Raw genomic sequence first — 12,867 nt, forward strand, 5'->3', positions numbered from 1 at the left:
GGTGAAGTTCTGTAAGAGATATATATTCCCGTGTTATTAGTAGGTGGCCAATCCTGTCAATTGTTGGTGGCGAAGTTCTGTAGGAGATAGATATCCCTTGGTTATTAGTAGGTGCCCAATCCTGTTAATTGATGGTGATGAAGTTCTGTTAGAGATATATATCCATTGGTTATTGGTAGGTGCCCAATCATGTTAATTGTTGGTGGTGAAGTTCTGTAAGAGATATATATCCTTTGGTTATTGGTAGGTGCCCAATCCTGATGCTGAGGACGTGAACCAAGGTTTACATACGGTCTACGATAAATGGCTGAAGAGCTTCCCTGTTCAGGACAAATCAAAACCACAGCAAGTATACAGTTATCGAACACCTCGAAATTTGTCACAAGTGTAGTGTTTAGGACAGAAATATTACATCTGACCTATACTCACTGTCAAACAACTTAATCACCGTTTCACGAAGGTTGTACTTAACATAAGATTGAAACATATGCTTGAAGTGATGCAAGAATTATGGATTCCGATAAAGCTTTACCATTGTAATGGAATGCCCTTCAGTTAAGGGGCGGTATATCAGAAAATTATCATACTCGTAAAGTATACATAATATTCAACGGAAATGTAAATGAATATTCTTTATATGTTTAAAATGATGAATGGAATGATTGTTAACACAATGAAAATGTAACTAAATGTTTTTATTTTTATTTTCTCCTGTCCCATACATTCTGTTACCGATGTCCATGGATTTACTTTACCGATGTCTTTGTGCGAACCTTTACCAATGGTTGTGTGAACCTTTACCGATGTGGTTGTGTGAACCTTTACCGATGTGGTTGTGTGAATCTTTACCCTGGGGAGCAGTATTGGGACGCTCGGTGCGGGCAGTGACTATGCTGGGTTTATACAGCACGCTGGCATTCCATGTGTGGACTTCCAGTACACGTACGACATGGTAAGCTTAGTCCCGCTCTAGGATTATCCATGTATGCTTACTCTATAAATAATATAAACTAATTGGAATTATTAGTGTATTTTTGTTATATGAAACTAACTAGGATTGTCCATGTAATTTGTGATCAGGTAAGCTCAGTTCTTACTCTATAAATTATACGATTGTTTGTGATCAGGTATACGTATAAGCTATGTTCTTACTCTATGAATTATATTAAACTAACGGGGATAGTCCGTGTATGTACTCTATAAATTATATAAAACTAACAAGAATTGTCCATGTATGTTTTTGATCAGGTAAGCTGAACATAATGTAGTGTTATATGTTGAAATATCATACTTAATGTTGTGTAACGCTTCTTATGAAACAAAAAGAAACTTCCGACTCGGCATGTTCTTTTTAATAAATAATTAATTCTCATTCAAGAAACTTCTCTCTTGTAAGTGTGAAAGAGACATTTGATATCGCAAAGATTTATTCTAATGATAATGAAGATAATTGTTTAAGTTGTTTTCTTACAGAATACCTACAAACTGGGGTCCTATCCTCTGTACCATACTATGTACGAGACGTTTTACGCTGTGGACCAGCTCATAGATAGGGGATTCAAGGTAAGATCAGTCTTTAATATTAAAAGAGACATGTTTAACAAAGAATTTATTAAAAATGAAAACATTTGACATGTGGATATTTCAAAGAGTAAATCTAAAACAACTTTATGTTAAATGTTAACAGAATTAAATGAAATTAATAACCAAATAAAATGCAATTTTATTTATTTTAAATCTATCTGTACTTTTTAACTGACCTGCTATTAAGTTTGAAACAGTATGCTCGTTCTTTGAAAATATGACTCAATAACACAAATTAACTTCTTCCGTTCAAAAACCTATTTCCAATGAGATATTTTATAAGATATTAGTATTTAGAAATCATCCTTTTGTTCGCAGACCCCCGGTATCAACACAGCTTTCTCCTCGTGTCGACATCACGTTAAAATATAACATTTGATGTATGATGTTACGCTGCTAATACCAAATCTTATACGTGCCTGTAAATGATTTCCTCAGATGTATTTGCGGGAGTTGTCGACAAAGCAGAGGATGATATCCTCCCTGAAAAACATTTCATACAGTCATTTTGAATGCTTACTGAATACATCATAGTGTTACATGCTAGTTTTCAGGCCGTCTAGCGGATAGGAAACGGCAATATAATTTGTCCAGAAACATCGGGATAATTTGCCTTCTTTTAATATGGTTTTTTTTTTTTTTTTTTTTTTTTTTTTTTTTTTTTTTTTNATTTAATATGTATTTTTTTTTTATAGTTTTAGTACAATGTAGATAACGTTTATTGTGTTATTTTCACAGTTTTAATGAATCATTTGATAGATTTCATACGTGGTCATTATCGCTATTTCCCAAAATGTTTAGGAAGATACTCATGTGTGGTCCTGAACTTATGGGAACACCTCTGTATTAATGTATGCTTTGTCTTTCTACAGAGTCACCAAGCTGTAGCTCAAACTACGGCCGAACTGGTGAGAAGTCTTGCAGACTCTCTCATAATTCCTTTTGATGTGACAGACTTTGCTAGCAATCTACAGGCGTTGGTCAACACATTGGACACAGAGTACGGAATACTTCTAAGAAGTCAAGGTATAAACTTTGGTAAGTGTAGTTGGTCATAAATTTCAGTAACTTAGAGGTTATGTTACGTATAGCAGGTTTGTCAAAGGTCTTTTGGAGGCAGTACCACACAGTACCACACAGAACCACACAGTACCACATATGACCACACAGAACCACACAGTACCACACAGAACCACACAGTACCACACAGAACCACACAGAACCACACAGGACCACATAGAACCATACAGTACCACACAGAACCACACAGAACCACAAAGAACCACACAGTACCACACAGAACAACACAGTACCACACAGAACCACATAGAACCACATAGAACCACACAGTACCACACAGAACCACACAGTACCACACAGTACCACACAGTACCACACAGAACCACACAGTACCACACAGAACCACACAGTACCGCACAGTAACATACTAGAACGAATCCTAGGTCAATATATAAAGAAAATGATACCTTAAACTGGGGTAGACATCACGGCAGTTCACACTTGGAATATGTCAATCAATAACTTGCATGTATACTTAGAAAACGTTCAGAAATAGGAACTAAAACTAAGGTCAGATAAACTCCATAACATGTAGAGTTTGAGAGTGAGGTTCCGATGATGTTCTTACTGTTAGTATTGACACATACGCGTATAGACGATGTGATACATTTTGTCTTGTTGTATTGATGATGTGATATATTTTGTCTTTTTGTATTTGCTATGTGGTACATTTTGTCCTTGTGTATTGGCGGTGTAGTAAATGTTGTCCTTGTGTATTGACAATAAGATACTGTACATTTTGTCTTGTGTATTGATGATGTTCTATATTTTGTCTTTTTGTATTTGCGATGTGGTACATTTTGTCCTTGTGTATTGACAATAAGATACTGTACATTTTGTCTTTGTGTATTGACGATGGGGTACATTTTGTCTTGTTGTATTGATGATTTGATATATTTTGTCTTTTTGTATTTGCGATGTGATATCTTTTGTCTTTTTGTACTTTCGATGTAGTACATTTTTCCTTTTGTATTGACGACGTAGTACATTTTGTCCTCGTGTATTGACAATATGACACTGAACATTTTGTCTTTGTGTATTGACGATGTGATACATTTGTCCATGTGTTTTAACGATGTGATACATTTGGCCTTGTGTATTGACAATTTAGTACATTTTGTCCTCGTGTATTGACATTGTAGTACATTTTGTCCTTGTACATTGACCATATGACACTGTATATTTTGTCTTTGTGTATTTACGATGTGGTACATTTTGTCTTTGTGTATTGACGATGTGGTACATTTTGTCTTTGTGTATTACAGATATGATACATTTTGTCTTTGGGTATTGACGATGTGGTACATTTCGTCTTTGTGTATTGACAACGTGATATATTTTGTCTTTTGGTATATGTGATGTGAATTGACGATGAAATACACTGTTGTATATTTTTCTTATCATGATGGTCTACATTTTTTAGATTGGATAAAGCAGGCAGCAGGCAATTTTTCTTCTGAAGCAGAGACATTCAAAACTTTAATTGACAACGTAAACAAAAATGAGTAAGTTATTCCTTCTTCTTTATAAAGTTTTAATCACTATATAGAGTATACTCAAAATACATTATGTTAAATAGTATGCTGTAATTTGTTCACATTCAGTGGATGGTAGATAAACAAATCATCATATTGGTCTATATAAACGTTGACAATGCTACATATGACTACCTCCTTGTTAGACGATTCCCGAAATTCTTTGACAGATTTGTATATAATTAATAAATGTGGTTAGTATTGCATGTATAAATCGCATCACTAACATCTGTTTCGTAAAAATCTTGATTTATGACTGGTAGCGTGTCTTTGCTTTAATATTCGAGTTATTCATTTAGATATTTTCCACTGCAATCTTGCCATAACCTGTACATAACCTGTACATAACCTGTACATAACCTGTACATACAACAGGGGTAAATGATTTGCGTACCTCACGTATCTCATAAACATCATAAGGTAACATCAAGATCAACACCTGATTACAATTTGGTGGTCAACGGTCAAGGTTAAGGGTCACAGGGAACATCTGGTCAAGGTTAAGGGTCACAGGGAGCATCTGCCATGTCAAGGGCTGAGGTGTTTCTCTGTAAAATACATATGTTTTATTTCGTAGTTCAGCCGTATGCAATTATCAATAAATCCATTAAGAAACTTCTTTACAGTCAGATAGACACAACCAATAATTATTTTCAAAAATTGCTTTATAGCCCGTTCGCCATTCGCCGTATTAACGACCAGCTGCTCCTCATGGAGCGGGCGTTTTTGGATCCCGCGGGACTACCAGGTCGACCCCAGTCCAGGTTAGTTTTTTTGTTGTAAACAGACAAAGTGCTACCTAGATACAGATTTTTGTATACTTTTTTCTGTGTTATGGTTGGCTGTCACAACCGAATATATCAGTCTATTGACAAGAACAGCGTGGTCTTAAGCAATACGAATTTTAGTGTGTTTCCAAAAATAGAACGACTGTTGCAGTCGAATGCAAAACTTACCAGCGAAATACAGCTTTTTAACTTTTAAGAAATATCACAAAATGTAGCATTCAGCTTCAAACGATTTATGAACTGCTTCTTTATATTTAGTAGAGATAAGTTGTTTGTGAGTATACAAATCACTGTATTGTCTTTAGCCAAAGCCTTTTAGAATATATTATGCATTTAATTATATATTAATGTATGATATTGTGGTTTATTCCGAAAATGTTTGGATTTGACCTATATTTTACATGGCGAGTGTCAACGATAAAGCAGAAATACGCTTACCCTTCCGGAACTCGTCTTTTTTGCTTTGTACCTTTTCAATGGTATCCATGGACTATTTTCTTGAATTGATGGGTTGAACGCACCGCCACCTCTAGATCTGTTTCAGTTGTAGCTGACACCAATCTGACAAACACTGTTTGTGGTGCAGTGTAATTAATTTTTGGCATACTGTTTCTCTTACCAAATTTTATAGGTGTTATCATTTCGGTTTTCTCTTGTTTTCCTACTTAAAGAAATTCGCGGGGATGAAGTTTTGCGTACCACCGTTTTAATAGTCAAAAGTCGAAATTTAATATATATCTGTTAGAAATTGCAAATTCCTTTTTTAATCTAAAACATGTTAAATGTGTATATGTACTCTCTGCTCTACTTGACTTCAGACACATCCTATTTGCCGAGAGTAGTGTGGATTCTTACGCCGGAAGCAGTTTTCCAGGTCTAGTAGACGCTTTATTCGAGATCGAGTCTATTCCGGAAGCCGACACAGAGGCACGATGGGAGATTGTAAAGCACCATTTTTCTGTGGTTGTATTTACAATACGCTCGGCGCAGTCAACACTGCGGGAGGTGTCTACGTTTATGCCGGAGCTCCATGATTAACCTTAACAAACTTTTATTTCAATGTCACATGGTCTCATTGTAAAACATATCTCGTAAAGCTTTTTATGTAAATAATAATCCTTATCGCATTGTAAATATATCCCAGAAAGTGTTTAAATCTTAATGATACACATCATATCAGACGTACGACTTGTTCGTAAAATCTTTTGCCGAATCTCTGTTTACCCGACTATGAGCTGTGTCTAATACACGTAATCTTAAACACTTAATTGTATATAAATAGGTAAATGTTTCAATATCATTGTCGCATATTTGATGTATACAGGAAGTTCACTTTTATATTCAGTGCTACTTGACTACATACATGATTGTTATTTGATCATGAATGCTTTACCATATATTGTTTTAAAGTATCAGGAACCTAAACTTGTATGTATAAAACACTATAGGGTTACTTGAACGTGTCACTATTTCATGTTTAATATGTATATACACGAGTATACTAACCCGATGTTACACAATGTGAGAGAATGTAAGTGTTATAATGAATTAAACAAAGGATCAATTACCAAATACGACGAGTGAGTTTGGTTGTGTTTAACTACTGAACACCGTGGCGATTTCTGTACAATGTCTTAGTGGGTCCAATGGAACCCCGCTCTGTACAATGTCTAAGTGGGTCCAATGGAACCCCGCTCTGTACAATGTCTTAGTGGGTCCAATGGAATCCCGCTCTGTACAATGTCTTAGTGGGTCCATTTGAACCCCGCTCTGTACAATGTCTTAGTGGGTCCAATGGAACCCCGCTCTGTACAATGTCTTGGTGGGTCCAATATCGTTGAACCACACTCTGTAACAGCTTGAGATGTGGTTTCGCTATAAATATGATCGCTAAACATTAGTAAGATGAGAGCCGTGCACGTTTTAATTACATGTCAGATATATTTCTATCAAGTTCCTTTTATGTAGCACTCTTCAGTTGAACTACAGCAACAATGTTTTGATATTTGGACACTTATCATCATCAAAATAACAACCTGCATCTAACGCTGACAAACGGTTGATGTTAGATTTAGTTAACATTTTATCGTAACCAGTTAAATAATTAACTAACGTATGTGTAACTTATCAAGGTTTTACTAGGTTTCTATCTTAAGCTTTGAAATGTATTTTGTACGATAGGAAACAACATCAGAAACTGCGTGTCATGTCTTTTACAGGTTAAAAGAAGGCATTTCAATTTACAAACTGTACCAACATTATACAATGTATGGGCTCTCTCAAAAATGCAATATTTTAATTTGACAGAATGCGAAATGTGCCAATAAATCTGTTCATATAAAACAAAATGCGGATTTGTTCAAAGTAGCATTGGCTTATGGAGGTCCCGTGTGGAATACTGAACCAATCGATCTCCTTATTACAGTACATGTATAAACACGATATGGGGAAAGTAATGATATAACGTTAACAGTCATAATCACCTCTAGCTGATGCAGGGACCAACATATTAACAGTTTACCACCCCTACAGCAGTATTAGGACTGAAAACACCATACTTTAGTGGGCTGGAGTTAGCAGCGGTGTAGTTTTTCAAATCAATAACTCGCAATAATTAACATGTTGATGGCAGTTTTTTCAAAGAGATTAAAACTGCCGTTAACTAATCCGCTCCTTACTTCAGCCCACTACTTCAGCCCACTACTTCAGATAAGAAAACTTAGCACGTGGTATTTCCTTTTCCCATAGGCCATCTAACATATAAATAACTACAGGTCAATATATAAAGTTGTTTTCTTAATTAGGCAGTCGTTATTTTTAAATAGTGGTTAGAACGTAAACATAGCTAACAGTGGATAGACTTAGAGACCGCGGTGTTTTGTTTACTACACTCGGTAACAAGGGTCAAATCAAACAATGGAAAACAAAAACGGACATGAAATACATTTTTGGAATGGTTCGTTGAGCTATAACTGCTGCTGTGGTTTTTTGACAATGACGACTGGCCCAGTGCATTGGTTGACCACATCCGAGCCTGAGGGTGGGGTCAGACATTCCCGAAATATATATATATATTGTTCCTTGTCCATATAGCCATCACGCCTGAGGTCGGACATTCCCAGTATGCATCAGGTGCCCACATACAACAGCAGGAGGCCCGACTCAACATATATATTCAAACCAACATATTATAGAATAATTCATTAACCTTTTCCTTTAGGTCGATAAATATAGATCGTATACAGCTTCACATACTGTATGTCATGAAATGTTCGTTGTGGTTTTCGTGGCTGCTATGGAACTACGAAAATAAATACAACAAATTTCATTTATATACTGTTTGTTTGTATGGCGTATCCATAAAAGTGTGTTCCACGAAACGATTTAAATGGCTTCAAACAACGATGAATAATACACTTACTTTTTATGTTATACAGTAACACTTACAATATGTACTTTGTCACCTTCATCAGACAAATGTCCGGTAAAATCGTACATGTTCACTAAATATGTAAAATAAATACTAGATTACAATAAGAAATGACGATTTTATTCTGCTACGGTATACACTTAGTCAAAGATGTCCGAGAGTCAATGAGCCCTCATATCTTGATTTAGAACTGGCCCTTGTACTTTGGCGTACTCAGATGGCTCCTTTTATCTGTTGCTTGAACAGATTGTTCTCTGTCAAACACCTTTGAATGAACTGGGTCAATAACATGATTTTGTTGTTTGACATTATCAGTGATTGCCAATCTAAATGTTTAGGGTTGAATCTGTTCCCTCATGGGTTTCCGTGTCGTTCACCACTTCAACCCTCAAATCCCCTTCCCTTCTCTCCCGATAAACGATACGTTGCACTCCTTGTGACGTTTTCTTTAAGTATTTTGTCTGTACAAGGATGTCAACCATTGGATGCTTTAAGACTGTTGCTATGCAATGATCGCGATATATCATCTGGATGGTTTCGAGTAATCGCTTAAAATAAGGCTAACCACCTAACCTTTCTCTGTTGTTCTTTTCCTTAATTGGTCTTTGCTTGTTTATTCTCTTTACACTGAAACTGTTTTGTACTTTTGGATTATCCATTCCAGTTATCCCCATTTCCCCAAAAGGTTCCGTCGTTTTTATGACATGTAGGTTGTCAAGGAAGGGCATCGTATGAACTTCATTGTTTGTTCTAAATGAACTTGTAGCCATTTTTCTTATTATTAGTGTCGTAGATAGAAAAAATAGCTAGGTGTAGAAAGAAGACACAAATTGCTAAAACTTGCCACCAATTCCATTTTTCATTGACAACCAAATTATACAATCGAGTAATGGCAGGATTCATAATGCAAAAAGAAGCCATCATGCCAGCAGATTTTTTTTTTTTTTTATTAAAAAAAAACGTTTCCCATAGGCTATACATGTATATACGGCAATGGTCACATAATTTTCGTACTTCTGTAGAGAAACGGAAGTGGTGGTTTTAGTGGTTTCTGGGTCGGCGGGTCTGTACACTAAGGGCAGTGTAGGAGGTTTCCGCCTACAATCTGGTATATATTAGGTGTATCGTTGAACGGATTATTGCCATTGTGCTCACATGTTGCGATGACTTTGCATTGAGACTGTTGGATGTGTTAGATGTTTGATTTATAGTGTTAGATTTTACTGGTGCTGCCGTCATGGAGATGTTTGGAAATAGTTCTGTATCAGATATAAACATGTTGGATTATTGGAGTGATTTCCTTGCCAAGGAGCTGAGGCCAGTTTTAATAATAATTTCTGTCTATTTGTTTCTGGGAACTGTGGGGAACACGTTTGTTATGTATATATATTGGTCTGGCAAAAAACCTTCAGGCGAAGACCGTTTCTTCATTCCGTTTCTCGCACTTTTTGATCTTTGTGCAAGCGCAGTGTGTTCTGGATCTGAAATAATAACGGAGGTGAATCCACTGCGTTTTGATAGTGACATTGTGTGTAAAATGATGGCCTTTTCAAGTATAGCATTTGTTACCATGTCCTCTCATCTTCTTCTTCTCATAACTATCGATCGTTACCTCAAGATTTGTGCGCCGTTTAAGTCACAGATGACGCTTAGATGGAAAAGGTTATCTCTTGTTCTCATCGTCTTTGCCGGAGTCGTTATATCACTCCCGTCTGTAGTGGTGTACGGGTCTGTGGCCGTGACCAAGTGGACTGGGAACGTTACAGGAAAACTGTGCATCAACGTCCCATCTGGTGAGGGAAGGATGTGGCACCTGGCATACAAAACAATAATGTTTATATACGGGTCGGTCCATTTTCTAGCATTAGTTGTGCTATATATACTAATAATAAGATCGATATACGTACGAAGCAGGGCACGCCTCCGGCTACAATCCAACCAGTGGCTGTGTCCCGCACGCGAGGAACATGGTCGAAAGCAAGCGACAGAAAGGTCCAAACCATACAAACTTAAAAGCGATTCTTCAATGGATATGAACAGCCACACTGGATCACCAGGACAGGACGTTCTCACGTCGACAAATTCCATAGCAATAATCAGCGATGGCATAACGTGTCCAGGAGAGCCAGAACCAGAAGTCGACGACTTTCCTCAAACGTCACCAGGTCAAGGTGATGAAGGTCAACGAATGGACGAGAGTTGTACAGTACTTACGAAAAACGGTCTGCCAATTAGTGCACACACTAGCCAAACACAAACTAACCAACACGGTGTCCCCAACACGCCAGTGATACAAAGACAGGACACAAAACAGGTCAAAACATCTAAAATCAAAATCAAGGGTTTGCGACTGACGTTGGTGTTTCTACTAATCTCCATTATTTATGCGGTAACTATCTGTCTGAAGCTTGTATTAATGACCATGGAAACGGCAAGAGAAAACTTCTGGACGACTATGACTCCATCAGAATTTGTTGTTTTTCGATTCTTGTACAGTGTTTTTGTCGTTAACTTTATAGTGAATCCTTTTGTATATGGTTTTCTTGACCGAACATTTCAACAAATTGTAAAGGAACGGTGTGCTTGTAGATAAAAACTCAGTTATAGATGTAACCTATAACGGAGAAATGGAAATCTTAATCATGTAAGTCCTATCATTTTATAACAGTACAATTTTGAATTGACGTCAAATCTTGAGGTGGTTAAACATGACTTCTGCATGGCTTTTCAACGTCAAGTAAAATTGCATTAGTAAGTGTACTCTATCGCTATCGTTTATTAAACTATTTAAAACAAATGATGTATTTTGTATTGTGATTTATTTAACAAGAAATATATATAAGAACAATGTCCAGTATTCTTTAACATCTGGGTATCATCGGAGTATTAGAAATTTTGTATATGATGCATTGTCAAAAGGAACGTGGGCTTGACTAGAGAATAATAACGGTGTCCATAAATGGCACAAGGGAAACGTGTTTTCGGTGATATTTTATTTATCTAAAACCTTTCTGATTGAACAAATATGAAGCAAAATAAGTGATTCCAGAAATATATAATGCATTTCGATTCAAATAGAGATGTTTTATCACCGAAATGCGGTATTGAAACATTTTATAACATTTTATAACATATAACAATGAAAAATTGGTATGGTCTTTTATCAAGTCATGATTGATTGACTAAGCATCTCTTTTTTCGAATGAATTTAAACTTGCGCTGAAATAAAGATACCGGTAATAACAAATCCTGTGTGTGACACGAGTTATTGATATTTCAATGTGTAAATAGTGAACTTATGGTCCGACCTCGATACCTTAAAGTTCAGGGGAGCCGTAGTTTGAAATAAACACGGACAGCTAGATTTATTAGTGAACGAGAATTTCAATTTGTATGCACTCAGTACTTTGAGTAAACAGAGTTCAAGATAAACACGTACAGCTATACTTTGAGTAAACAGAGTTTGAGATAACGAGATTCGACTTTTGTATGTTAATTGTAGGCAGTTATTATTTAAGTCACTGTGATCTCGGGCATCTTATGGGTCAATGTTGACATACGTTCTGAAAAACAGTCCTATTAAAGGGACTGTTGCCGTATTATCCATACCCAAGAAACAGGAAATCGGTGCTATAATTGATAGAGATACCTAACACTATGAAAATCAGCGTATATGTACCACGACTGACATTCGAGGGATCAATCTTTCTGGAAATAGAAAGAAATACCTTGATACTTGACAAATAACGCCAAAAAACAAAGAATGTCTTCAACTCTCTAGAGAAACATATATACATAAATGTACATACCATGCTTAGGCTTTATTTGATTATTCCGACATTCGTTCTGAAGTAAGTGTCCGTATACGTACTGTTAGCCGTGAGGTTACACGACAGGATACATATATAACCGTACTGTTAGCCGTGAGGTTACACGTCAGGATACATATATAACCGTACTGTTGACCGTTAGGTTACACGACAGGATACATTTATAACCGTACAGTTAGCCGTGAGGTTACACGACAGGATACATTTATAACCGTACTGTTAGCCGTGAGGTTACACGCCAGGATACATTTATAACCCTACTGTTAGCCGTGAGGTTACACGACAGGATACGTATATAACCGTACTGTTAGCCGTTAGGTTACATGACAGGATACATTTATAACCGTACTGTTGGCCGTGAGGTTACACGACAGGATACATTTATAACCGTACTGTTAGCCGTGAGGTTACATGACTGAAAACATTGATAACCGTACTGTTGGCCGTAAGGTTACATGACTGAAAACATTGATAACCGTACTGTTGTCTGTTAGGTTACATGACTGAAAACATTGATAACCGTACTGTTGGCCGTTAGGCTAAATGACTGGATACATTTATAACCTACTGTTGGCCGTTAGGTTACATGACTGGATACATTTATAACCTTACTGTTGACC

The 12,867-nt window shown here is 36.5% G+C and overlaps 1 protein-coding gene across 1 annotated transcript; it reads left to right on the forward strand.

The window, feature by feature from the left end:
* Nucleotides 1–247: 247 nt before the first annotated feature.
* Nucleotides 248–6,551, forward strand: LOC110441117 (N-acetylated-alpha-linked acidic dipeptidase 2-like; the record flags this gene model as incomplete). Its single annotated transcript, XM_021484217.1, has 7 exons — nucleotides 248–345; nucleotides 862–952; nucleotides 1,474–1,563; nucleotides 2,457–2,622; nucleotides 4,088–4,169; nucleotides 4,871–4,963; nucleotides 5,806–6,551. Coding segments are annotated over 7 exons (840 nt in total), but the record flags the coding sequence as incomplete, so codon positions are not given.
* Between the last annotated feature and the right edge of the window lie 6,316 nt (nucleotides 6,552–12,867).

Source organism: Mizuhopecten yessoensis, unplaced genomic scaffold (genome assembly GCF_002113885.1).
Source record: "Mizuhopecten yessoensis strain PY_sf001 unplaced genomic scaffold, ASM211388v2 scaffold715519, whole genome shotgun sequence".
Lineage (NCBI taxonomy): Eukaryota > Metazoa > Mollusca > Bivalvia > Pectinida > Pectinidae > Mizuhopecten > Mizuhopecten yessoensis.